Here is a 27,933-nt window from a genome sequence, read left to right as displayed (position 1 = left end):
TTCCTTCTGCCTTCCAAAAATAACAAATTCGGAAAAGAGGCGAAATTAAAAGAGTGGCCTGTTTATACTTCATTTCACGTCTAAATGTAAGAATGTGTCGACGAAGAAACTAAGGCTGGTTGAACCAACTCAGGCATCGAAATGAATAGCACAGTAATAAACGACGATTGGGTAGCCATCAAAGAGTTTTCTCTTCTGTCGGGGAAACAATTAGATTTTGTTGACGGAAGCGGCAAGACGGCAAGAAGTGGAATCGAAGAAATTCAAGAGCAGCAACGCAGTGGTACAGAAAACCGAAATAAGGCCTCACCTGACGACTGCGAATGGGAATTCGACGTGAACTGGCTTGATGATCTCAATGTCATTCAATTAAGTGGCTCGCACAAGCCAAGAGATGCCAGCAATAGTGAGGAAATTGAACCAAAGTCAAGTGATGATGTTTTTACAACGTCAGGTCCATCGACCTGCATTGCTGAGTTTACCGTGGACAGGTTCATTAGCATACACGAGCAAATCTGCTTAATGTGCAGTTCATTGAACGACTCGCTGCCAAATCTGCCATTGGTTCCTAGAGGCTAGTATAATTTGTTTTCTAATTGATTTACTAAATGCTTCTATTTAGTAATTACTAAATACTAATTACTAAATATGTAAAGCACAGCAATGCTCAAGGTGAGTTGAGTTCCCGGAAAAGCAGAATTAAAAGAGAATGGGTTAGATTATGCTTTGCTGTTAGATTATGTCACCGTGTCCAAATTTACCTATCTAATGATCCTGACTGGAATTGCAGGACTGAGCACAGGTACCAAACTTAAAAGTATTTTTTTGTGCGTTGGGAATTATTTCATGTTTCTTATGCTTGTGCAGGAATAAATAATGTTGCAGAATAGCAGGCTAAAAGCTGCAGGATTTTATATTTAACTTATGTTTGTAAGAAGTTTAAGGGTGTACGTGGGACTCTTACAAAAATCTATGCTGCAACTGTACAGATTAATCGACAAGATTTTATGAACAAATTAATTCCAACAGATTTCACTCTGCAATTTTGAGTCCAAAAAAGCAACTTTTTTCTCTCAGGTACACTACTTAGGTCTCTTGGGTATGCTAATTAGGTGTCATTGGTCTGACTGTTAAAGGATTTATTGGACGCATCTGTAAATAGTAATGACTATATATGCATTAGTTCTTTCCGGGAACTGCCATACTTCAAGCTGGCATCTGTAAATTACAGGCTAGAGGTAGAGGCCCTGAAAATGTTTATCTAAAACTAACCAAAAGCTAGCAAGTTACTGGGTTAATGAGATTAAAGACAACAGACAGATGCTAATGATACAATTTGACATATACCAAAATGCCATTTGCAGGATGAAAAACTGATACCACAGATACCTAAATCACATATGCAAAAAGGAATTGTGAAACACAGTCTTATATTGCACAATTCATCAATCAGTACTACTTTGTGGAACGCTTTTTTTGTTTGTTAAAAACATTGTCATCTTCAAGATTTCTTCACAATTTGGATAACTGTAATTTATTTTTATTTTAGGTATATGGAGTTTTGTCTCTTCGGTCCATGTTCCTGAAAATTTCAAAGCAGATATGCTGATATATCTTCAAAATGCTAGAAAGGAGCTTGGTGATAAAATATTTCTGGAAAACTTCTTTGAGCAGGAGACAGTGACAGAGGAAGAGTACTTGGAGAATCTCGGAGATTTGAATAGAAAATCATTTGCAGATAATGTTAAAGATGCAAAACTATTCTTAGGTAAGGTTAAACAATTCATGGCTGTTATATCCTTCAGTTTTGAATAATGTAAAAGAAATATACTGTTTCCAGGATTACTTCAAGATGCTATCTAGCAACTTAGTTGCATGCTTTTTGGAAACTGCTAATGCTTTTTTATTTCACCCTTTTTATCCTCACCCTTTCTCTTATTTTCAATCCTTATCATTTGCTATGACCTTTGTTTGCCCAAAATCATTAAACATATCCTCTTCCTTGCAGATGAAGTTCTTTCATTGAGAGATGGCTCAATCAATATCCATGACATGGTTAGTCTATACTCAATAGAAGATGAAGCTATGGAAAAGCTAGAAGTGGCCAAAGCTGTACTTTACAATTTTGACCGACAACCATTTCTTGATCTAAGGTAGATATACTTTTATCACTAAAGAAAGCAGTAGGTAAGGTGTTTCCAAAATAGATAATCAGCTAGAATCCGTTTATTGGTCGGCAAAGTGAGCAAGTAATCCTGTGATCCGTTTTGCATTTAGAAGTGGAGATCACAGTAGAACAGCTGGTTATTTTTGAAAGCAGAGAACATAATTTTATAGGAGCATCCAACATAAAACTGAAGCTCATCAAGACTAACAAAAGAAGTTCTTAACACATGAAAAGCATGTAACAATAGTATAGAAAAGGTTCTTTTGTTATAGCTTATTATTGAACACAATGCAACGTTTCCTGTCATGGGGGATAAGTCTTTAGCATCCCAAAATATTTGGATGAAACATTCTAAAGTCAATAAGCGGTATCACAGTGGGGTATGGCCTTTATTCTATTTAAGCATAATTTAAGCATATAGCTTTAAGCTAAAACTCATTCTTGGAAATCTTTGGTAGGGCCATGCCCCACTAGTCCCAATAGGCAGACGGCCACTGCATTCAAAAATCTATTAAAAAGGTAGCAAGAGACAGTTGGAAATAGGGCTACATCCCCAAAGTTTCAACAGCCAGGGCACAAATGATATTCTAAACAGCTTTTTTAATTTTATTTTCAAAGAGAAGTTGCTCATCAACAGTTGAAGCTTACAAATGAAGAACTCCTTAATAAGAACATGGCAGATGATTTAAGATTGAAACTTATTGATGATTCAGAAGAGATGAGAAAACAGTTGACAATGAATGAAGAGAATTTGCTTGATCTTCAACTGCAGTTTTTTGAGTCGTCATTAAACTATTTAATGGAGTGTAGAGACCGGATGATTGATGATGAAATGAGATTTGGGAAGGAGGATTTCCAAAACACTTCAGGTTTGACACTCATCTTCTTTTCCAAGCACCCATAAAAGGATAAATTGCTGTAATAATACAGTCTGAGTGCTTGTTTAGTTGAGATATAAAGTAAAAAATATTTAGGTGTTATTCTTATTTCGAATTATATTGAAACATGACAGGTTGTACTGCTGGATACAGAGGCGGCGCCAGCTCGTGAAAAATGTGGAGGACGGGAAATCTAGAGAAATAGACAATAGGATTTTTTGCGACCACGCCCTTTTAAAAAATAGAATACTCATTTCAACGTAAGACAACATAAGGGACCACAAGTCAACCTCGCTACGACAACGCTTCTTAAAGTAAATTTTTAATCGAGGTTGATTGAAAGCTGATAGAAAGATCATCGAAAGCTTTTGAAAAAAAGGTGGAGAAAAGATTTCCAAGTATGAGCGAAATGTTTTTTTATTGTCTGTCGACTTACTTCACCCCACCCCCTCCCACCTTTACCACAACCCTTTATTCCACCTAAGCTTTGATATGCTAGCATAGAAGAAAGGGCATGTTCTGACTACAAAGATTCCATTTTCAAAAATTGGACTTGGCAGTTCAAGTTCAGCAGAAGTTTTAGACTGCAAGGACACAACTTAACGACACTACAAGGACACTAACACAACTTAACGAAAATTCAACTTATCCTAGGTGACTTTTCTTTGACTCGAATAAGGTAGAAAAATCCATTTTGTTTTCCGCTGTGCGAATTAACAAATTAACTTTGTGTTAATAATTGAAGTTTTATATTGATTGCCAGGGGTTTCCCGTGCCATATTTTTGGGCCAAAGATGACCGAGAGGCTATGTCTCCCCCTTTTTTGAAAAACAAAACTTTTTATGATTGGTTCAAAATATTTTTTTGTGAGTCTGTAATTGGTAGATGCTATAAAATACAGAATAAAGATGGTTATACTCGGTTAAATAAATGTAAAATTGTATTTAACTCTTTAAAACTCTATTTTTATTGTAAAATTGACTGTTAATGTGCCTGATGTAAGAGTGATGCAATCCTTCGAGATATTTCATTTAATGTGGTACTTTTTATTTCCTCAGCTAAAGAAAGGTTGCAAAAAATATCCAAAGAAGTGGCCAGTCTATCAGCTCAACTTCTTCGCTCACAGAGAATAAAACTGTTAAGAGATAGGGCCAAACTTCGATATGAGCTCATAAATTTGGAGGATAACGAGAATCTGGAATCAGAATTAGGGAAGTTAGAGAAAACTTTCTTCAAAAAACAGACGGAAATCTACCAAGTTGATTTGAAGATTGTGGAAGAAGAAGAAAAGCTACTTCGTTTGTTTTTAAAAGAATTTTTTTCAGAAGAAGATGCTGAAGAAATGGATGTTTTCTTTGAAACATTTGAAGAACAACCTGAAAATGTTGATGAAGAAGAGTTTGTTACAAAATTGGAAATTGGAAATAATAAAGAAAAAAGTGAAGAGCAAAAGAAAAAAGAAGATCTGACCAAAAAGTTGAGCAAACTATTTCGCAAAAGAGCCTGGCTACGAAACAAAAAGGTTTTTACTTTTATATAATTCTAAGTTACACATCCTAGAATCCTATTTCCAATACCTAGCAAACGATTACAATGGCGTTAAAGTTTATTATTCCATTGCTTTTCTTCTTCCATCCGAAGGTAGGTTTTAGAAAATTATCGAGCTGTGTCTATCGAGCAGTATCTTGGTCCTTTCTCTCATTGTGACCACACCTCGTTATTCATACGCCTGGAAATACAGAGAGCTGGTGACTCTCTTCACTCTAAGTGAAAGTTCGGTCATGCCAGAGAATCGAACCACAGACCCTTGGATCCCTAGTCACCAACCCTAGCCACTGAAACATCCTCGCACTTATTATTCCATGGTTCCCATTGAAGATCCAATTGGCAGTTCACATTTGAAATAATAAATGAAGTAATCGACATTCTATATTGCCAATTTATTAGCTGTGTTAATGTAATTGAAGCCTTTCGAAGTGAATATTGCAGTTTCGAACAATTTTTCGTAAAGTACTGCTAGAATTGTTTCTGCTATTGTTGATTCAAGTCACATTGAAAAGTAACATAGATTTTAAAAATTATCATCTGCTGGGACATGTTTGTTTTTTATCTTCAGCTGTAAGGCCAGATCTGGTAGAGCCTAATCTCTTTGTTCTTAAAGTTACTAATTTGTTGCAATGGAGTGCATTTTCAGACATCGTTGTCTGTACTCTTCTCGGAATCTACCTCTTATTTGTGATTTTAACATTCGTTATGTTGATGGCAGTGGAAATGATATCGCAAACGTAGCAAATTGCATTTGTTTTCAATATTTTTGTGAGGTTTTGAATGCGTTTTCCAGTTTTGAATAAGACACGGATTTGTTTGGAAGAACAGGACATTAAAGATTCATACTGCGTTCACCTGCGGATAAATTTCAGCTAGTTTTCTTTAAATAGTATTACGGAGGCTGTAGTAGTATATATCAAGAATTTGGAATTATCGTTTATTCCAACTAAGATATTGAACTAAGATAAAAAACTCTATGTTTATTATAGCGGAAGTGCGAAGGCGACATGAACAGAAAGCTCAGCGCGAAGCAACAAGCTGAAGAAAATTTCAAATGGCATCATTCGATCCAAATAGTAAGGAATTTGTCAATTCGAACTATTTTATTAAATAATCTCCACCTTCTGCCAAAGATGATAATTATCATCAATATAGAAAGCTTATAGAAGACCAACAGAGAATTGAGATCGGATGGTTGGAGATAGCTGGAAATACCTAAGAAAGAGAGCAGTACTTTTAAAGACAATGCCTCTAGACTATTTAAGTGCCTGTCATTGACAATAAGAAAAACTTATCAAAGCCTCCATGTAGACGAGAGTCAAGAGTCCATGTATACGTTTTACCAATATGACATATATTTCTAATTCAGTATTGGCTGCCCTACTTGTTGTGGGTTGAAAGTGATTGGTGAACTAGGTCAGCCAACTCAACATCTTCAGCTGATTTATAAACATATTTAATCAGGTTTACCTAAGTACAGTGGTCATTGGCAATATTCAAAATGCTGTTACCTTGTTTAGTTTATCTTCACATTAAGTTCTAGATGATCCAGCAGGCAAAATGGAATGGCCCAATAACTGGCAATTGTGGAAACTGAGCACCAAATTGTTAGCACTATTTGTGCCAGTTTTGTCCCAGATTTGAAATTACAAAATATTTTCATTGAAAACTATTCAAATTGAGCACCGTATTCAACATCGTCTTTCCTTTTGAAAAACCTTGGTAAAAATCCAAATTAATAATAATTAACTGCCTTCTCGAAGCTTTTATAGTGTTAAGAATAAGATAGTGCAATAACTATTAGTGTTAAGAATAATTATGGTCAAAGTAGTATCCATTCTCACTTGATTCCAAGGCATGTCGTGTGATCCAAGGCAGTGTCACAAATGCATCTTTCGGCAAGGCACTTTTTCAAACCAGCTAGAACCATTCTCTCCAACTATAACCAAGATTAAGGTCATGACAGGCTATTCTCCATTCTCACGTGATTTTCCATTCTGTTTCAGAAGAGAGATAAACATAAAGAGGAGTTAGAGAAGAAGAAGGATTTCATCCAAGAAATGAGAAAGAAGACGATCGAACGCTTAAAAGGTTATAAACAGGTAACTTGTTAAGAAATTTAGAGCATATTTCTGATTATAAAGTAGAGTTTTGTTTGTTAGAATTTTATATTTTTTTTGTTCTTTGCGTGGATAACAGAGTTTCCATGCTTAAAATTTTTTTGCAAAGTTTGTTTCCTAGATATAAATGCGGGTGGATAGAACAGTTAAAGATAATCGTTTGAATTAGATATTATTGAATATTTGGTTTTATCAAATCGCCAATAAAAGCAACTTGTTCCCTGTACATGAATCAGATTAGCAGCAAATTTTCATGATATTGTTATCTTACAGAGGTATCCTGAACCTATCGTGAAGCGACCGCCGCGGTATCTTCCGCCTGTGCGGCGGACAAGAAGTGGAAGGGCTTCGCCAGCTCAAGCCTCAACTGAAAAACAAAAAGTAGTCGCTTCAAAAGTTCTCGCCAAATACGAAGCAGCAAAACTAGCCAATAAAAAGGATACCGTGAAGAAAGAAGGCAAGGAGAAAGTTAATTCCGGCGACCAAGCAGATGAAACTGACTCGTCATCGGCAGTACAATTTATACCGCCACCCCCACCTCCACCAGTCCCGCCACCACCCATTTTGGCCCCGCCACCACCGCCGCCACCACCGCCGCTACCAACACCGCCACCAACACCGCCACCAACACCATCGCTCAGTAAGGCACAGGTCACTTCAGTTGAAAAGAAAGTGACAAAAAAGATCACAAAATCGGAAGTAAAGAATTCAGACGGGCGACAATCCAGCAAAAAAAGTGAAAACTTAGATCTAAGCCAGATCATTCTTGCAAGGCAAAATCTTCGTAAAAATGTTGAAAATGTTTCGGAAGATACGAAAAGTAAAAATATAAATGAGGATATAATGTCAATGATACGAACCGGTGTGAAGCTGAAGAAGGTTGACAAAAAAGAACTGGCTAAGGAAAACGGTTTATCCGACATTGCAGCAAGCATGCTTAGGAATACACTTGCGAAGATGAATAAGCACATGGCAGATTCCTCTGATGAGGAGGACGCAGGCAGTGCAAATGATGATGACTTTTAGTTCTGCATTTTATTACTTCGTGTAATGTTTCTCACCAGCCAGTGATCCTTGCCAACCCTTGCCAACCCTTGCCAACCCTTGCCAAAGCCTCTTGAAAAAACGCAATATACTTCGTGTAATGTTTCTCACCAGCCAGTGATCCTTGCCAACCCTTGCCAACCCTTGCCAACCCTTGCCAACCCTTGCCAACCCTTGCCAACCCTTGCCAACCCTTGCCAAAGCCTCTTGAAAAAACGCAATATACTTCGTGTAATGTTTCTCACCAGCCAGTGATCCTTGCCAACCCTTGCCAACCCTTGCCAACCCTTGCCAACCCTTGCCAACCCTTGCCAACCCTTGCCAAAGCCTCTTGAAAAAACGCAATATACTTCGTGTAATGTTTCTCACCAGCCAGTGATCCTTGCCAACCCTTGTAAATCCTTGCCAACCCTTGCCAACCCTTGCCAACCCTTGCCAACCCTTGCCAACCCTTGCCAACCCTTGCCAATGCCTCTTGAAAAAACGCAATATACTTCGTGTAATGTTTCTCACCAGCCAGTGATCCTTGCCAACCCTTGTAAATTCTTGCCAACCCTTGCAAATCCTTGCCAACCCTTGCCAACCCTTGCCAATCCTTGCCAACCCTTGCCAATGCCTCTTGAAAAAACGCAATATACTTCGTGTAATGTTTCTCACCAGCCAGTGATCCTTGCCAACCCTTGTAAATCCTTGCCAACCCTTGCCAACCCTTGCCAATCCTTGCCAACCCTTGCCAATGCCTCTTGAAAAAACGCAATATACTTCGTGTAATGTTTCTCACCAGCCAGTGATCCTTGCCATCCCTTGCCAACCCTTGCCAACCCTTGCCAACCCTTGCCAACCCTTGCCAAAGCCTCTTGAAAAAACGCAATATACTTCGTGTAATGTTTCTCACCAGCCAGTGATCCTTGCTAACCCTTGCCAACCCTTGCCAATCCTTGCCAACCCTTGCCAATCCTTGCCAACCCTTGCCAACCCTTGCCAATGCCTCTTGAAAAAACGCAATATACTTCGTGTAATGTTTCTCACCAGCCAGTGATCCTTGCCAACCCTTGTAAATCCTTGCCAACCCTTGCCAACCCTTGCCAATCCTTGCCAACCCTTGCCAATGCCTCTTGAAAAAACGCAATATACTTCGTGTAATGTTTCTCACCAGCCAGTGATCCTTGCCAACCCTTGCCAATCCTTGCCAACCCTTGCCAACCCTTGCCAACCCTTGCCAAAGCCTCTTGAAAAAACGCAATATACTTCGTGTAATGTTTCTCACCAGCCAGTGATCCTTGCCAACCCTTGTAAATCCTTGCCAACCCTTGCCAACCCTTGCCAACCCTTGCCAACCCTTGCCAATGCCTCTTGAAAAAACGCAATATACTTCGTGTAATGTTTCTCACCAGCCAGTGATCCTTGCCAACCCTTGTAAATCCTTGCCAACCCTTGCCAACCCTTGCCAATCCTTGCCAACCCTTGCCAATGCCTCTTGAAAAAAGCAATATACTTCGTGTAATGTTTCTCACCAGCCAGTGATCCTTGCCAACCCTTGCCAACCCTTGCCAACCCTTGCCAACCCTTGCCAAAGCCTCTTGAAAAAACGCAATATACTTCGTGTAATGTTTCTCACCAGCCAGTGATCCTTGCTAACCCTTGCCAACCCTTGCCAATCCTTGCCAATCCTTGCCAACCCTTGCCAATGCCTCTTGAAAAAACGCAATATACTTCTTGTAATGTTTCTCACCAGCCAGTGATCCTTGCCAACCCTTGCCAATCCTTGCCAACCCTTGCCAACCCTTGCCAACCCTTGCCAAAGCCTCTTGAAAAAACGCAATATACTTCGTGTAATGTTTCTCACCAGCCAGTGATCCTTGCCAACCCTTGTAAATCCTTGCCAACCCTTGCCAACCCTTCCCAACCCTTGCCAACCCTTGCCAACCCTTCCCAACCCTTGCCAATGCTTCTTGAAAAAACGCAATATACTTCGTGTAATGTTTCTCACCAGCCAGTGATCCTTGCCAGCCCTTGTAAATCCTTGCCAACCCTTGCAAATCCTTGCCAACCCTTGCCAACCCTTGCCAATCCTTGCCAACCCTTGCCAATGCCTCTTGAAAAAACGCAATATACTTCGTGTAATGTTTCTCACCAGCCAGTGATCCTTGCTAACCCTTGCCAACCCTTGCCAATCCTTGCCAACCCTTGCCAACCCTTGCCAATGCCTCTTGAAAAAACGCAATATACTTCGTGTAATGTTTCTCACCAGCCAGTGATCCTTGCCAACCCTTGTAAATCCTTGCCAACCCTTGCCAACCCTTGCCAATCCTTGCCAACCCTTGCCAATGCCTCTTGAAAAAACGCAATATACTTCGTGTAATGTTTCTCACCAGCCAGTGATCCTTGCCAACCCTTGCCAATCCTTGCCAACCCTTGCCAATCCTTGCCAACCCTTGCCAATCCTTGCCAACCCTTGCCAACCCTTGCCAACCCTTGCCAACCCTTGCCAAAGCCTCTTGAAAAAACGCAATATACTTCGTGTAATGTTTCTCACCAGCCAGTGATCCTTGCTAACCCTTGCCAACCCTTGCCAATCCTTGCCAACCCTTGCCAATCCTTGCCAACCCTTGCCAACTCTTGCCAAAGCCTCGTGAAAAAACGCAATATAACACTGCATACCCCCCTTGCCCCAAAACAATTTTGCTTTGAAATTTTTTTATGCGTCTTTGAATGAGGCACAACTTGGCACATCTTCACAAAGCAGCATAAAACATAAAAATAGCCAACATGGTTTTTTGGGAAGTACGGCTGCGTGCAATGCTTAGGGAAGTTTTTCAAGCGTTTTGGCAAGGATTTTAGTTGTATTATGTACGAATTTTGCAAATAGCATATATTTTCATATGATTGATTTGTCTTGTGAAGATTTTTTCAAGCGTGTGTCTGTTTGTGTTGTTCCTCTTTTCATTTGTTTTTTAAGTCATTCTTTAATTTTTATGTTGACAAAGTGAAGTACCCTCAGTATCACCTATTCCGATTTTCATTTATATAGTAACGAATATGCTGTTGCTGAAAAATATCATTTTTGTTTGAGTTTAGTTGATCTTTAGTGTGTTGATCGTGAAAACATTTCAAACCAACATCATCATGCAAGGATACAAATTAAAAATATCATAGCGATATATTTTCCTGTATACACTGCAACTCTCGATTGAATTATAGGGGGGAGGGGGTGCTCAGATTCTGTAAGCATTTACTTTATGGAACATTTATCTGGTCTATTTATGGAACTCTTTCGATCACAACTGGGTATATATTCTTCAAAGCGAAAAGTTGTGCTCTATGTCCTGACGTTTCAAACTTTGAAGAGTGTCAAACGAAAGCTTTAGTATGTTTAAAAAATGATTGCTTTTTTAAAGCCATTGTTAACGGTGTAAACGTGCATGGGTTGTTGCAGAACTTTGAAAAAACACGGAAGGGGAAAAACTGGACGAATGAATGTGATAGGCCTAGCATTGACAAATTTTAAAAATGGTAAAATTTCATGCAAAGGACAGGGTCGAGTGGACATGTCTTCCCAGAAGTCAATTTTCTAATTTCTCGAAATCTGTTGAAAAACCTTTGGGGGGGGGGGAGGTGGACTGACTGATCAGATCGATTTCAATTTTCGCACTGGCAAAAATACCACCGTTACGAAGAAAGCTGCTTGAGAAAGTTGCTTGCCAAAACATTTTGAAATAAAATAAAAAATACTAAAAAGGCTTTTCCAAGAATCTGAAGAACGTGGCCAAGAAAATTTGTTTTCGTTTTTTCGAGCTGGCGACGCCACTGCTTGGAAAAGAAGTGCTGGTCCCATCCTGCCATTTTGTAAATATGTTTAGTACCTTTCCTACGTCACACCATTTATGTGTTTAATAGATAATTACCGTACCCCCTCTGGCTAGGAGTAGGTTTTCTGCTGCTTCAAGCTTATAACGACAAGCATTTATGTCGCCGAGATTAATCAAATAGGTCTTCCAAAATCACCATCATTTTATGGTTTCAATGGAGAGACAGAGGTATTTATGTTCAAGAACTGATTGCACGAGATTGGTAATTTTCAGTAATTTTTCAAGCTTGAGGAATAGAGTAGTGGCTTATCATTATGTCTTGTAAAGAAGACAAAATTTCATGTTATGGTTGATTTGCAGGTTTTCCGAATTTTCAATTATGTGGGGGGCCAAGGTGTGTCAGTAAGATAAAAAGTTGTCTTAAGGAAAATGCGTTTAAAATCTATGCCTGCGAAGAAAAAGGGTCAAAACAAGTTAAAGAACCGGAGATAATGGTTTTCAACACATTGTTTCCCTGGGCGTAGGGTCAGGGGCGTCACTTGAGGGGGGCGTCACTTGTGTTCTTAGAACATTCAGAGAAAGTTCATTACCTTGCACCCATTGCTTCAAATCGCTCAGTTCACTGTTTATAGTTTGATTTATAAATAGCTTTGAAAAAAGCAAACATTTAGTAAACTAAAGCTTTTCGTCTGACACTCTTCAGAGTTTAAAACGTCAGAACATAGATCGAAAACTCTACGCTAAGAAATATATATACCCAGTTGTGGATCGAAATAGGCCAATCAGAAACACGAGCACATGACTGTAAAGGTTGACCAATCAGTGCCGCTTGCCTATTAGAATGTTACCAATGGAGTCCTAAGGTGAAAACGAACTCCTTTTGTCTACACAGTAGCGGTTTTTTCGTGCTTATGTAGATAGATTCTAAAACTGCTAGGTGGAACGACGATCGGGCTTTACCAATAATCCGAAACATGTCGCCATTATAGGTTTTTGCACAAACTGGTTTGAAACAAAGTTTGATTTATACCTGCTAAGCTCAAAGAAGAGTAAAAAATACTGGTGTCGTCGGCGTACATTGTCACTCTACCTTTTTTCAGAGAAAACGGAAGGTCATTGACATAAATCATAAATAATAGAGGGCCAAGACATGAACCCTGGGGGACTCCACAGTGAATATCTTCGGTTTTAGAACATACCCCATTTACTTGCAGAATTGCTTGCTAATGGTTAGATATGACGTAAACCAAGTAAGTTCTGCGTTTTCAACACCATACGTTCCCAACTTCGCAAGTAAAATGTCATGGTCTACGGTGTCAAATGCTTTTTTGAGATCAATCAAAATATTGGCAGTGTATCTGCCATTTTCCATGGTTTCATCTCGACGCATAAGGGCTCAAGAAATGGTTTAGGAACGTCCTCTCGTACAGTAGATTTGTCTAACAGAGTGTCCTTGAGATAAACTGCAACACCACCCCTCTTAAGATCACGATCACACCTTTTGATAGTATATCTTCGATATTCACTAAACATAAACAATCATCTATAGAATTATCAAGCTTGGTCTCATTTCTTGCAAGAACGTGAATCCCCAATTCGTTTACAAGCATTCGTATTTCATCTTTGTGCGGGAGAAGGCTATTCACATTTCAAGATGCAATCGTCATTTCCTATGCCCAAGTGTAGCAGCCATTTTGATGGCTGTATCAGAATGTGGCTTGAAAGCTTGTAACTTTAAACCGAGTGTGACACTGTAAACAGGGCTATTTGGGTCAAATTTTTATTGAATAGTTTTGCATATTTGGGTCTAAATTTGATCTGGCTGTAACGATAAGGGTTCTTGTTTTGACGGTGAAGAACCAGGTCATTGGCTGAGCGATGGGCTAGGCCAAAGGGCCTAAGCCCCGAACGAGTAACGCACAATAGATACTACTTTTTTGATGTTATCTCTAATGCCTCCAGAAGACTAACTTATATCGTGATCAACACATACTAATAACATAAATGGAAGCTAATTAACAGGACAATACGAGCGTCACACTACATGTTGAAAGACAAACACATTGCCATAAAAAGGCGTTGTTCAATAACACAACAGGACTTAACAGAACATGTGACTTTAACACGCAACGGAAACATTACAAAATTGGTTATATACGAAAGCCAAACCGTTACATGGCTGAACCAGTAGTGTGATTTTAAACGGAGTCGACTGTATACTGGTTTTAATATCTATTTTATTTTTTGTAGATAATATAGGGTGTATTGTATAAATTCCTGTAGGTTTTCAAGCTTGTGCTGCCAGACAAAAATTATGTCATCGATAAATCTTTTCCAAAATATGTACGATACGACGCCTCATCGGGACACTGCGGTGCCTTAAGGGATGTTTATAAAATTTACCATTACACTCTTTTTTATAAGAACCAGTAAATTGAAGTTCAGCCTGGCTGTTCTTAATTTTTTCGAAAACCTGAGAATGCATTGTTTGTAATTATAAGCTCTGTAATTGCTAGCAATCGCGCTCTAGGGAAGTGTTCAAGCCTCGTTTGCAAACAAAGTGAGTAAGACATCCTTTATTTTCCGACAAGTTTGAAAGTTTGCCGAATAAGGACTCCTAGATGGCAAAAAACTCCTCGTTTTTAGATAAAACATTGTTCAAAGTTAAATTTTACAGCAGTTCATCATCCGCTTGGTTTTAACTTTTGACCAATTTAGAAGCTTGTTTTCTAATAAGACTGTTCTTATAAATAGGAGAGTGTAAAGGCAACATAATTATGTTTGAGAATTAAGATCACTATTTGATTTATTTTATATGCAGCGAGGTGGTTTCCCCATGATTATTTTTGATGGCACTGAGGGAAGCTTTGATACACTCATCTCGAAAGAAGTTTGTGTATAGCGATTTCACGTATTGGTGTAACGAAATCAATGGGATGCTAGTGTGAATATCGAAAGCGTGTTGTAAAAAATAGGGGCATGCTCTTTAACTTCAGAATGAAGGGTTGCCTCACACATTATAAAGCTTTCTCTTGCTCGCCTTTCTAAGGTTAGGCAAACACGTCGGTGTACTGGTGGATACAGTAGGCAAAGGCCTAAGTGGGTACGAGTTACCTTGATAATTATTTTAGTGTTACGGAAGCCGAGGGACGATTCCCCACATTTTTAGCTTTTGCCAGGGCAAAATTTTTCTGCAGGGCAAATGTGCAGCCACCCCCCCCCCCCCCATCAAATAATATGTGACGCCCCTGCGTAGGGTAGAAGATATAGGGACTGAGAGGTGTCAAAGACTACTTCAACCCTTAGCAACGGTCCTGAGCCCCCTAATCAGGCAAACTATAACCTACTTCAGGCTCCATTCGGGCACTCCCATCTCAATGAAGCAGAAACAATCGGGGAAGCCCCCCTAAATGTTAAGAATCCGCTACGCCTATGGTTATTTCCCTAATGACATGGAATCGATATAGTTCAAAAGTAATTTTGAATGAAAATTCAGAGTTAATAAGGTAACTTTTCATTTAAGTGAAATGAATAATCATATGAATTATGAAAATAAACCTACTTGCCTTTGGAAAACGAAACTGAGCTAGGAATAACAAAACATTTTTGCGAGGTGTTTATAAAATGACAGCCTCACTTTCATGTCCACAGCTATTTTGATATCATTCAATGTTCGGTCAAAGTGCGTCTCATATTTTAAAGCACGGAACCTTAGTAATTACGAACTCAAGATTTGATGCCAAGAGCAACCTGGATTCTTCTTCACACAACATCAATATTTTAAAACGCAATCTTAGGTGACAACCATGCAAAGACTTGGGCGAAGTTTAAATCTGAGATGTGGTGCTGGTTTAAAGCAAAGGGCTTTAGGCCGCGCAAGTCGGTACATTACACAACCGAACAAGAAAGGTAAGGAGGCTTTGTTATTCACCTTCATAAATGAATAGTTGCAATACCTACCACTCTCGCAATTACATGAGATTCTATCGAAATGTTTTAACGAAAAGTTGACAACAGTGTTTTGTAAATCATGTCAAATTTACTGGAAATCCATGTGAGTGTAAAGGAATTACATAACAACAATGATGAAATCTTTGAACATCCTAACTTCTCTTGGCATTGTTTTATAGGCATAAACAACTACTTGCATTTTGAAAAAAACTCTATGATTCTTGAAAGGCTTCGATGAAGCTATTATTACGAGGTGCTGTCTCCTCGATTAGCTTTGCTATTGAGAAAGTTCCTCCTTAAGAATTCCCCTTCGTGCCAATCCTCTAGTGTAGTGTCAAATCTTTGTTATAATCTATGTTTATTGTCTCCTGTATTTATTATTATTGTTGTAAGTAGTTTGATATTAGAGTATCTGTATGTAGTGGAATTTAAAATGAATGAATGAACTGAATGAGCTGAATGAACTAAATGAATTGAATGAACTTAATGACTATGGTAACGAAAGTAGGGAAGTTTTTAATGCTGTGCTCGCTTCCCAAGACAGTCTTGTCTACAAAATGTATAGAAAAACAGGTTTTGATCGTAAAGCACAATTAGGAATTAAGCAAGTAGCTTATTTCTGTCTAGACATATTAAATGAAAAAATCTCCTTCAGAGTTTTGAAAATTTATTAATTTTCATTTTCCAAGGCATAGAATTCTCTATGTAATAGATTGCAGTCACATTTACCTGCAATTTTCTTTCTTTTCAAGTCATTGCTAGACCATTCATTTGTGAGCCAAGCTTAAATCTTTATTACTTAGTTTATAACTTGTATTAAATAATATTTTGCGTACGCTTCATATAATATTCATGTCTCTTGTTTGGAAGTTATTTTTGTTAAATATCAAAAGCTCAATTGAATTAGATTCAACAACTTTTTAGTATGCAAGATCTTGCCCTTTATTTGCAGCACTTAATCCAAATAGACAAATTGCTATTGTACAAGAAAGAACATTCACTTCAAGCTGTGTTTTAAGTGTGAAGTTTACAGCTGCATTGAGACAAGAAAACGAAAACCCCCCTTCAGGAACAAATGGTGGTAAGGGACCTGGCAAGGGAAAAGATGGCCAGCTCTGTTGTCCAAAATGTGGTAAACCCTGTACTCATGTGGAAACATTTGTTTGTAAGTAGCATTTTCTAAGGTTGCATTTTCTTTTTCATGAAAACATGAATTGTCTTTCATAAGTGTTAAGAAAAGTTTATTTAAAAGTTGGGGATTACCAAAGGTGGTAAAAATTATTAGGATTACCAAGAAGCCCATGAGCTGACACCTGATGTCAACCTCAAGGATTTTGGTTTAGGCTTGTACGGCCTTTTCATAAAGTTTTTCATCAGCAATTGGGCTTTTGTGTACATTTTTCGTTAAGCTCATCATTTTTTCTAAAACTCTTCTCAAATGTAGCTGAAACACCACAGAAGTTGCCAAGGATTTGAGCTGTTTCTAAACTCTCCGCCCATTCCTTGTACAATGTGGTTTCTTTACTTGAAGTGTTCACACATCCTGTTCTAGTTAGATTGTCACTGATAAGTTGATGTCAGTTGATGTCTTATAGGCAAACAAAAATGAGTCAAAAACAAACTTTCTTGTAGAACAGAAAAGCCAACTATAGGATTAAACTACAGAAGTCAAGATGCTTAGAATTTTATGAAATATTACTTAAAAATTTGTTTTGCTTTAAGCTTTAAAGGATAGGGTTGTGGCTTCTTATGGAAAACAAGCGCTACTCTGCTGTTGATTGTTCAATGGGGGTTCTCTAGAGGGTGCTTAAGATGGAAGGCAAAACAGAATAAATGATATGATGAAACAAGTACCACAAAACAAAAAAGCAATTTGCAAAATTGTTGCTTATACAGTATGAAGCAAAAAAAATACCGATAGGATGAGATTTTAGTTATTGTTGAAAATATGTTGCATAATGAAACATGTGTGGAAAAAGATGATATATCCTTCCCCGGCCTTTTTTCTTTTAAATACTTTCATTGTTGCAAATAGGTTTTATGCAACAGATTATATGTTGTATTTGATGTTATTTCATCAATACATTAAACTTATTTATCTTATTTTTTAACAAACATGCATCTTATTTTTATTTCAGCCTCAACACGCTTCGTTAAATGTGAGAAATGCCATCACTTCTTTGTTGTCTTATCTGAACTTGATTCTCGTCGCTCTATGCGAAATGACAGTAGAAGGGAAGAAGAAACCAAAGGCCATGCAACAAGTAAAACACCACCGCCTCCAAAAAAGGTAAATTTTACACTGCTAATTGATGTTTTTGCAGATTTCCTTATGTTTTGGAGCATTTGTTCTGGAAATAGTGTTGAGAGCATATTATAAGAAATTCAATGACTCTGATTTTTATTTTGTGGCATGAAGGATTAAGCTCAAATTGAAACCATGTTTTGGTTGCAAATTTTGTAAGCTCATGACAGGTTGAAATACTCATTTTTCATACATGAAAACCTGGTTTAAGGATTGTGCTATTTATTTGAAATTAGACAAGTATATGGGAAACTTTGCTTGGATTTTTGAAGATAGATAGTTATCTTGTTAATAGTCAAAGCAAGTCTGTAAATACAATTATTTGTAAGTCTTCCTGTAAAGTGCAAGGTCTAAAATTTAAAAGTTCTTCAGATTAATCTCTCTCATTTATATTTTTTATTTTATATGCTCTATTAACCTCTTATTCAAATTTATCTTCAGATATACGAATACCTATCAAATTATGTAGTGGGTCAAGAATATGCAAAAAAGGTTCTATCTGTTGCTGTTTATAACCACTATAAAAGACTAAGTGTCAACATCCAATCAAAAGCAAATCCACAGAGTGAAAGTAAGCAAGGGTTTGGCTCCAGTTTTTCAGGATCCCCAAAAGGTAATCACCAAAAAATGTTTGTGTGTGTTATTTATGTATTGTGCTTTTATTTATTTATTTACTTCATCCACAAGTTGATTTATTGCAGAAAAGACTCGGTGCTACAAATATTCTGTATTGCCTGTTTGCTATTTTTACAGACAAACACTTCTGTTGTAGTAAGGTATACCCCTAATATATGAGCAACAAATATTGATAAAGATTTTTGGGTTCATGTGAAAAAGAAAAACATCCAAAGTATATAGCATATGAATACATTATCCTTTTGAAGTTATGTTATTAATTTGTCAGTACAAGTATAAGACAAGTTTCTGAATTTCAGTCTTATAACTTGATTATTTCTTTCTTTTGTAAGAATTTCTACAAATTTCATCTGGCCTTGGACAAAATAACGCACTGGGTGCAGGGCCTCAATCAAAAGATTACATTAAAGATGGCGGAAACAATCTTCAAAGGGGTAGTGAGGTTCTAGATTCCAGTGAAGATCAAATTCGAATTGACAAAAGTAACATACTACTTCTAGGGCCAACTGGTTCAGGTATGTTCCATGGTTGACAAAAAGTTTTTGATCAGTTTCATTTGAATTAAGGCTCTATCTGGTACCTAAAGGAAAAACTCATTTGAAAAAGCTAAAGAGCCCTTGGTAATATTTGAAGAAAATGCAAAGGAGCCTGGAAATTAAAGTTTAAATTGTGTTTGTGAGCTTGATAGGAACCACAATTAAATTTCAGATAAAGCCTTAAAAATTAAGTAATAGCCAAACAAAGAATAAGACAGAATAAGATAAAGCCTAACAAAAATCACTGATAAACAATAAAATTAATACATGGTTTTTAATTGACATCACATGACACATGACAGCATTAGGTGGTTGGATCTAGTTTGCTATTTTGTGACATCTTCAAAGCAACATGCATGTCTAGATTATGCCTTTTCTTAATCTCAAATACCTCAGTTTACAGTATAATACACAACATTGATCACCTCGTATGTTTTTGTAGGTAAAACATTACTCGCACAGACAATCGCAAAATGTTTGGATGTTCCATTTGCAATATGTGACTGCACATCGTTGACGCAGGCTGGTTATGTTGGCGAGGATATTGAATCAGTGATTACAAAGCTTCTTCAAGAAGCTAATTACAACGTGGAGAAAGCACAGCAAGGTCAGTTAGAGAGTTTATAGCGTAAACACGTTTTGCCAGACAGTCGACAACTCAAAGCAACGTACAACTTCTCAAAACGAACATTGTGGTGGTTATGACCAATTATTAGTAGATTTAAGCCAGTTTACATTGTATTGACCAGTCTGTACCATCTAGCCACACACATATTTTAGTTAGTTATGCTAGGAAAAACCTCAAGAGTTAAGTCCTAAACGGAGAAAGAGAGGTGGCATTAGGAAGAGAGCGAGTTAAGAACAAGCTTTTTTTACTTTTTGAATAAAGACAAGTTGTAAGGGCCTGGGAAACCGGAGAGGGGTAGAGCATTCCAGAGTTTACAAGGTCTAGGGAGGTAGGAAGAATTACAGGATTTAAGTTTGGCAAAGAGGCTTTGAAATGGTGAGCCCTGGAAAAGTGTTTGGTATTGCCTGCATGTCTCACAGGACCTGGGAGATGTGTTTGAATATTCCTATAGGGAAATCTACATGAGCATGAATACGGATAAGGGCATTCTGATAATATGACTTGATTTATTCATTTACTTTTATCAATCATTAATTATTTCTTATGATGTTACTAGTATTTCTTTTAAAATGACATTTCATAAATTCTTTCTCTCAATATAAATGAATTCGTCCCTCAGGCATCGTGTTTCTTGACGAGGTTGATAAGATCAGTTGTGTTGCTGGATTCCACCAGGTTCGTGACGTTGGTGGTGAGGGAGTACAACAGGTAAGATTCCTTCAAATAAACCGTACCAAAACTCACAACCCAAAATAAGGCAGTTACAACACAGGGTTCACAAAATGCCCTAACCCTCCTCAGGATGAAACTTTGCCCTACTTGCCTTCGTCAAAATTTTCCAGTCTTTTTCAGTTTCTTAGACATAGAATTGAAGTAAAATCACATATGATTTGGTAGTTATGCGTTTGCCTTCCTTTAAAACTACTGCTTCTTTGGATAATCTTCCTCCGGCTCACGGCCGTGAACCGTAATATTTCCTGAATTCTGTTACAACACCCGAGTGACATTTAACCGTAATGAATTAACAGTTATTTTGGCCTCTGCCCATAAAGAGCGAATGAATTTCAACATAAAAGGGTTTGTGGTGAAAATCTGCCAAGCAAAGGTTGTATAAACGATTTTCTTTCAGTCGATAGGCTGTGATTAATAACTTTCCAACTTTGTGTCTCAAAGTCACAAAGAGGCGTTACGGCATCACACTGTCTCTCCTATAAGGCTCATTTTAAAATCGTTTTTTCAGTAAATGTCCATGCTTTATTTGCAGGGTTTGCTCAAAATTTTGGAAGGCACCGTGGTCAATGTCCCAGAAAGAACATCGAGAAAAATGCGTGGTGAAAGTGTGCCAGTTGATACCACAAACATCCTGTTTGTTGCCTCTGGTGCATTCAACGGCTTGGAGAAGATAATTGCCAGGAGAAAGTCGGATAAAGTTAGTTTTGTTTACAGCTAGAATCATTGTCAATTATTTATTCTACGCTCCAATTCTTGATTTTTTATTTTATTGAACCCAGGGCCTACAGGTACATGAAAATGTTTGGCGCAGAAAAGAAAGAGCGTAATGTGTAAAAGTAGGACGCTCATCCTTGGAGATAAGATGGCTGTGCATAATTACATATCACAAATAGATCAAGGATACTTCCTACTTCCTACTTGAGTGGTATCAACCCTTTTTAACCCATGATTCCTTATGTCGTGTAAAGCGTAAAGCTATTTCCTCTTCGCATTTCACATCTTAAGTCAGGTATCATTTTCTCAAGCACTCAAATTTAATGAGCCTCTCGAACATTAAGGTTCCTTGTGTTTAAGCCCTTCTACCTACTGGATGTTTATACCTAGTAACTGTCAAGCTATTCCCGCAAGCGGGTAAGCCAATTAAGACTTGCTGGGGGAAATGGTTGACTGAACCAAGTACTTGATGGGTCGCCTGGGGTCAGGGTCAGCTCATTTGCGGATATGACATCAATTTGGCAAATAAATGACGTATTGCCTGTCCAAATTAACTATAAATAAACAATGTATTGTACAATGAGTTTGTATATTTTTTGTTTTGTAACAAAACTGGCTATGCTCACTGGTTTGTTTTTTGTGGGTAAATGCGGTTTTTCTGTTCACATCTTTTTTTGACATTAAATGATTAAAAGAATTTTCTTGGGTTTAAAACATGTCAGAGAATTTCCGTAGGATTATATTTCTGTAACAAGATCAAGTAACAAGTAAATTTTGCTTTTTGCTAGGTACTTGGATTTGGAGGATCAGGTACTCAAAAAGACGATTCCAAAAAGCTTGATCTTAAAGAAATTGTTGAGAAGAACACGAAAGAAGATGCGGCTGAAAAGGATAACTTGCTATCTCAAGTTCAAGCCCGAGATATGATAGAATTTGGCATGATCCCAGAATTCATTGGGCGTTTGCCAGTGCTTGTTGCGTTGCATTCGCTAAGCGTCGAATCACTTATTCGAATCTTGCAAGAGCCACGAAATGCCTTAGTCCCACAGTACCAGCACTTGTTTGCCATGGATAAGGTCGGTTACTTGAATTCCTTTCTGATTCACAGTACCAGCATTGATTGGGCAACTTCAATAGTCATGTGCTCGTGTTTCTGATTGACCTATTTTGACTCACAACAGGGTTTATATATTTCCTAGCGTACAATTTTCGATGTTCTGACGTTTTGTACATTGAAGAATGTCAAACGAGAAGCCTTAGTAACATTTTACAGAATGTTTTTTTCAAAGTCATTGCTATTGATTGCAGAATATTTATTATGCAAAGTAAATTTTTCGGGGGAGGGGATGGATCACAATAGGCTCTGCAACCCATTCGGGGTATGATAAAGGGGTAACATTTAGCATACTTACTAAAGAGGCAATTGTGCCTCCAGCCCCAGTGACTTTCCATTGTTAAAACAGTAGGCTTATTTTCATCATCTTAATGTAAGCAAACGCTTGAGACCTAAGCTGATTTCCCTTAGAAAGGCTTTGTATGTTAATGTGGATGAGGACTTACAGGTAGTAGTTTGGTTCATAGGCAGATTGAGGCAACTCGGAGAAAAAACTTGTACTATGTAATTCCCGAGTTTACCTACAAAGTATATAATGCTTTCTGGAATTATTATGTTGAAGCATTGTATCGACACTGTGCTTTGATTAACAACTGCTTCACGTTTTCTTTGAAAAAGATTCTCTTGAAATAGCCCAGACAATAAAGGTGAAAACTAAGGCAAGGAATATGTTGATATCTGCTATTGCTTGTAATAACTCACAGTTCATTGGAAAGAAGCCATAGCAATATTGAGGCCAAAGGAATATTAAAGCCATAGTAATTTGAGGCCATAGCAATATTGAGGCCATAGCAATAACGAAGCCCTAGCGATATTGAGGCCATAGCAATATTGAGGCCATAGCAATATTGAAGCCCTAGCGATATTGAGGCCATAGCAATATTGAGGCCATAGCAATATTGAAGCCATAGCAATATTGAGGCCATAGCAATATTGAGGCCATAGCAATATTGAGACCATAGCAATATTGAGGCCATAGCAATATTAAGGCCATAGCAATATTGAGGCCATAATAATATTGATCCTAAACGGTCTTGGTTTTCTTCGAAGGTAAATCTTCATTTCACGCCGGATGCCTTGAAGAAGATTGCAAGCATTGCAATGGAGCGAAAAACTGGTGCAAGGGGACTAAAAGCTATAATGGTGAGATTTATCAACACTTGTAGTCAATTAAATATGGATTGAATTGATTCTCATCAGAAAATTAGAAGCTGCAGCCTAGAAAAAACCATTTCAAGAAGTTAATCAGGCTGAAAGAAACAGTGGAGAGTGTTTATTATAAATTAAAGTACAGTCTGCTTTACTTTACTTTTAAAAACACTTTTCCTCGTAGATTGGCTGGTAATATCGTTAAAATCAGAAATGCCACAGAATAAATACCGAATTTGACTTATTTTTATAATTCTGGGAGGCCACCAGCAACTGGTTTCTGACCCCCCCCCCCCAACCCATTAAAGTAGGGGCCTTTGATTTTGATAGACATGATATCAGCATTAACCTTAGAAGAATAGGAAAATCTTAAGGCTGTCCTTCTATGATTGTCGTTGTCTTGGCAAAAATGAATGGTTTTAGTTGGGAATCATTTTACTGTTTTGTAAGTCCTGTGTATAAAGTAAGTCTCAGTTGTGTAAATTTCGTTGTTTTATGAGATCTTTGATGTATTAGAAAGCTGAAGTGCGAAATTTAGACATCATTGATACAGACATCATCTGGTTTTGTTAAAACTGAACAAATTTTCCATTGTTCCGTAGGAGAAAATCCTTCTTGATCCGATGTTTGATGTGCCAGGTTCAAACATCACAGAAGTGTTAATAACAGAGGATGTTGTGATGGGCGAAGGCAGTGCGCAGTACATTACAGCTGATATTGAAGAGGCTGAGGAAGAATCGCCGGAAGATGGAAATGAGAACTTTTCGGTCGAGGAAAACGAATCGAGGACTACCGCATAGGCGCTTTAGGAGAAGCAATGTAATTTAATAAAGGCTCTATGTAATTTATCGGCATAGATTTGAATTTGCTTTCTAAGCTAAAAATAATTTTAAAAAGAAGTAGCTTAAGACAATTCATGAAGCATTGATGATTTGTCATGGTCTGTTTTTAGGGGCATATTTAGTTGAGAATGTATACCAGGTTTTCCTTACACGCTTTTCATACACAGTGCTATTTATAACCGTCAAAACGACTTTGTTGTCATTTGTGATTGAAAATGCTTACCCACCAAAATGGCGTAGGTAGTTGGATAGTACCCGTACTACATCCATCCATTTTTTTTAAGAAAAATAGATTGAAGCAAAACGTAAAACGTTTTATGAGAGGCCACAAAATATTGACAGGAAAACTCCCCACTCTTCATCTTGTTCAAAAGGCAACTTTGTTGTGAGATATGATAATCATGTTCTCTTAAAAAACACCAAATCCCAATGTTCTTTCCTTCCCTACTTCAGGAGGATTTCGTGAAGTTGTGGTCATTAATAAGGGGGCTAGTAACATTTCCTGCTAGTGGCGTTTTCTGTATTTCACTTTGTGTCCAGAGATACTCACTAAGTTTTACGCAGACATTAAATGCAGCTCATTATTGAATTTTTCACGTTGAGAGAAATTAGCTTTACTCTAATCCCCTGCCCCCGTTTCCTCTCCCTTATTGCTTGAATCCAACTGAAGTTTATAATGAATAATTTGTACGGAATTTTTTACTGTGGAGAACGATTTTTTCGCTAAAACCCTGTACGTAGATGACAAAACCTGCAGTCAAGCTCCTTTTCCCACCTTAAGTCCTTCTTTATACGCGTCACATTTTCGAAATGTGTATTGGCTCTAAAGTAGGGACCGCGTATGCAATATTGTTACAGCATAATGTCAAATCGATTTTGTAAATAACCAGCTTCGTAGACAGGAGTGGTATGGAAAAGGTTTTGTTAAAAATGCTGTATTATGAAGCCATTGTTGTTGTTATGCAAATACGACTGCACTTTCTCTCCAAACCAGTACATGTCCACTAGCTCTCATTATGGAGTAATCAGTATCGTGAAGTTTTAACTCAGCCTGTGAAAAGACTGATACTGTCTCTGCAAGATCACACAAATGAACAACATAAGCTCGAATGACGAACTTCTAAAGAAGACCACAATGTCTTTTGGAATTTCACGATGTATTACAGTGAAACATAATTTAAACTTTCCCATGTTTCTTATTTGCCACAACGTCAGCTTGATCTGACATCTGCAAGACTCTATTTTCATTTAAAAATTATTTACCCACGGTAGGCCCGTTTACCCACGGCAGGCCCGTCAGTCATAATTACTGATTTTCAGAGTGCCGTGCCAAAACCTTGCAAAATAAAGATAAAATTAAACCAATAATAAGAAATGAAAACTAATTACAATAATGTAAAACTAACATGGATATATACATAGCTAACGTGTTGTAGTCATCCAATTTGTGAGGGTGACTGATCTTTCGAATGATGAACGATTTTTCGATTCCTGAAAGATTTTTCAAAGGCTGAACGGATTTTAGATGCTGAACGATTTCGAGACTGAACGATTTTTTCGTTGAATGGAACTCTTCGTTGTTGCTTAAATGAATAACTTTAGACTGAATGTGAATTAGAACTGTTTTTCTAAATGTGAATGGAAATGATTTGCTGAATGTGAAAATGGGTTTTCATATGTACATTATTTCATTATGAATGTGAATGCATTTTGGCTACTTGAATTTTGCTAGATACGAGCAACAGAAGGTCTCAACGATATCATCAAGATCGGGTTCGTATAATTTGTTTTGAAAACAAACCGGTGACATGAAATCATCTCAAGAAATCACCAAAATTTTCTGGACTGTTTGGACACTAAATAGCAGTCATTTCTCAGTTTCAATCATTTTTGTCACCAAGTGTTTTGAACACAACAAGTGTAACAGCAAATTAACAATATCCTCCACCCATGCTAAAGAGCAGAGAGCACAGAACGTATCCTTTAGGAAACCTATGTTTTATCTTGATAAGAATATTCAGTATTGACAACTATCTTGATAAGATATAAATAATAAGTATTTGAAATTATTTTTCAGCTCTTCGTCCTGGTTCTTTCAATATTGTTTTAAGGCAACTCTGTAAGATAGTTTGCTAGAATTGGTAGATAGTTGTGCCTGCAATTTCATTATTTACCCGCTTCAAATGACTGAAAAACAGAAAGTGGATTTTTGTTGTAAGTTACATCTAATTCTAGAAAGTATGTAGAAGGCATGCATTTTGCAAGTCAAAGGTTTGGTTCATACTTTCACTGCTTTTAAGTTTCCTTCTTCATTCATGTTCGTGAAAAACCTTATTTGTTTACAGTTCGCTTTACAAAAATTTCTTGGATCGAAAGACAAAGGACTAACTCCATAAAATCAAAACTGCTTTTAACGACCACTCTCTTCTAAAATTTTAATGCAATTTTTCTTGTAAAAATTTACCACCTGACTAATCGCATCTACTTTTCACCCAGATATGCCGGAAGCATCTCAAAGTAGAAAAGGCACAAAGGCTCAGAAAAGGACACTGGTAATATAGTCTTAAAATGTCATATTTTAGAACAGAGACATTTCCTTAAAGATGGGGGGCCACTGATGAGCTCCCCGTTCCGACGTCCCTATAATTTCACCCTAGCATTCTTTGGAACTATTTTCTTCCCAAAAGAACACTTTTCCATAGCAGATCTGTTGTTTCATTAAAAAGTGTTTTTGGAAAAAAACTTTGGCACGATTAGCAAATCTGACTCGAGAAAAACAGAATTCACAATCACCGAAACCCCTAAGGATAGACTAACGTTGTGCCAAAGATCTAAACATAATAAGGATAAAATAACACCATTACTTTCATACTAGAGTGAAGCCAGCAATTATCGATCTGTTAAGAACTTATTAAGATGTCATGGTGCCAGGGGGGATTGTGGCATCGATAACTTTTTCGAAACCATGTATGATAGCGAAAGTGTTACCGAGGATACTCTTGAGAGAAAAACTTCTTCCACCCATTCGCGATTCCAGAGCGCAACAAACACAAATCAGCTCATATTTTCTGCCAACGAATTCTATGGAAAGTTTCGTTGTTATGGCATAAAGCGTGAAAATCCTGCAAATTGGAACAACCCTTTTCTATAAACTTAGGCGTGTTCAACTTTGCCTTTACGGAACGGAGCACTTTAAGACAGACCGGTAAACACAAATTTCAAAATATGAGCGCAAACTGCAAATTTCGAAAACTTTCATTCCTACAAACTTGCACGACAGATAAAGCATTTTTCGACATAAAGAATGTTATAGAAGGTTTGGTTTGATATAGTTTACTGCTATCTTTTATCGCGACATGGGACTGCAGCCAGCACCAATATAGGCCTACGTTCTAGCATATTCGATACCACGTGTGGGTGGATGTCTCGCACTCTTTCAATTGCGGTAGGAATCATGAATATTTCGACTTACCGAGCTTGGAAAACAAAGTGTCACGACAGTTAGCAAGAACTTCTACCACCATGTTTTTGGCATCGCAGACCTTGACACGAAACAAATAATTTCCAACCAATTCTTTTTAGGTCATGGCTGATATGAATGCAATGGGAGATAAATGTACAACAAATGCGCGTGCATCGGAGTATCTTGGGACGTAGAATTCAGGAGTCCAATAGCCCTTAGGGAGTAGAATTCAAGGAGAGAGTATACGGTCTCAGGAGGAAAAACAATGCTAACATGCAAATACCAAGAGAGAAGCAG

At 37.7% G+C, this 27,933-nt stretch overlaps 3 protein-coding genes across 3 annotated transcripts in view; 2 read left to right on the top strand and 1 right to left on the bottom strand.

Annotated features, from left to right (window-relative positions):
* The window catches only part of LOC135687016 (cation channel sperm-associated protein subunit gamma 1), a 75,479-nt gene extending 47,671 nt beyond the window's left edge, over window positions 1-27,808 (bottom strand). The window contains exon 1 of the mRNA XM_065203443.2: window positions 27,646-27,808. The gene's annotated coding sequence lies outside the window, so the exon portion shown is untranslated. The remainder of the gene's footprint in view (window positions 1-27,645) is intronic.
* LOC135687019 (junction-mediating and -regulatory protein) lies at window positions 29-10,652 on the top strand. Its single transcript, XM_065203446.2, has 8 exons — window positions 29-574; window positions 1,550-1,768; window positions 2,009-2,153; window positions 2,786-3,036; window positions 4,104-4,567; window positions 5,583-5,669; window positions 6,600-6,695; window positions 6,987-10,652. Exons 1-8 carry the CDS (start codon window positions 142-144, stop codon window positions 7,737-7,739), a joined length of 2,448 nt encoding a protein of 815 aa, XP_065059518.1. The 5' UTR covers window positions 29-141; the 3' UTR covers window positions 7,740-10,652.
* LOC135687020 (ATP-dependent clpX-like chaperone, mitochondrial) lies at window positions 15,215-25,163 on the top strand. The gene is made up of 11 exons (XM_065203447.2): window positions 15,215-15,475; window positions 16,470-16,682; window positions 17,656-17,807; window positions 18,264-18,435; window positions 18,791-18,973; window positions 19,437-19,601; window positions 20,242-20,330; window positions 20,887-21,051; window positions 21,857-22,144; window positions 23,233-23,325; window positions 23,934-25,163. Exons 1-11 carry the CDS (start codon window positions 15,373-15,375, stop codon window positions 24,129-24,131), a joined length of 1,821 nt encoding a protein of 606 aa, XP_065059519.1. The 5' UTR covers window positions 15,215-15,372; the 3' UTR covers window positions 24,132-25,163.
* Window positions 27,809-27,933: the final 125 nt, after the last annotated feature.

The sequence above is a fragment of the Rhopilema esculentum genome, chromosome 20 (genome assembly GCF_057945365.1).
Source record: "Rhopilema esculentum isolate cy_ngs chromosome 20, ASM5794536v1, whole genome shotgun sequence".
Taxonomy (NCBI): Eukaryota; Metazoa; Cnidaria; class Scyphozoa; order Rhizostomeae; family Rhizostomatidae; genus Rhopilema; species Rhopilema esculentum.
This window is presented reverse-complemented; position numbering and strand designations above follow the sequence as displayed.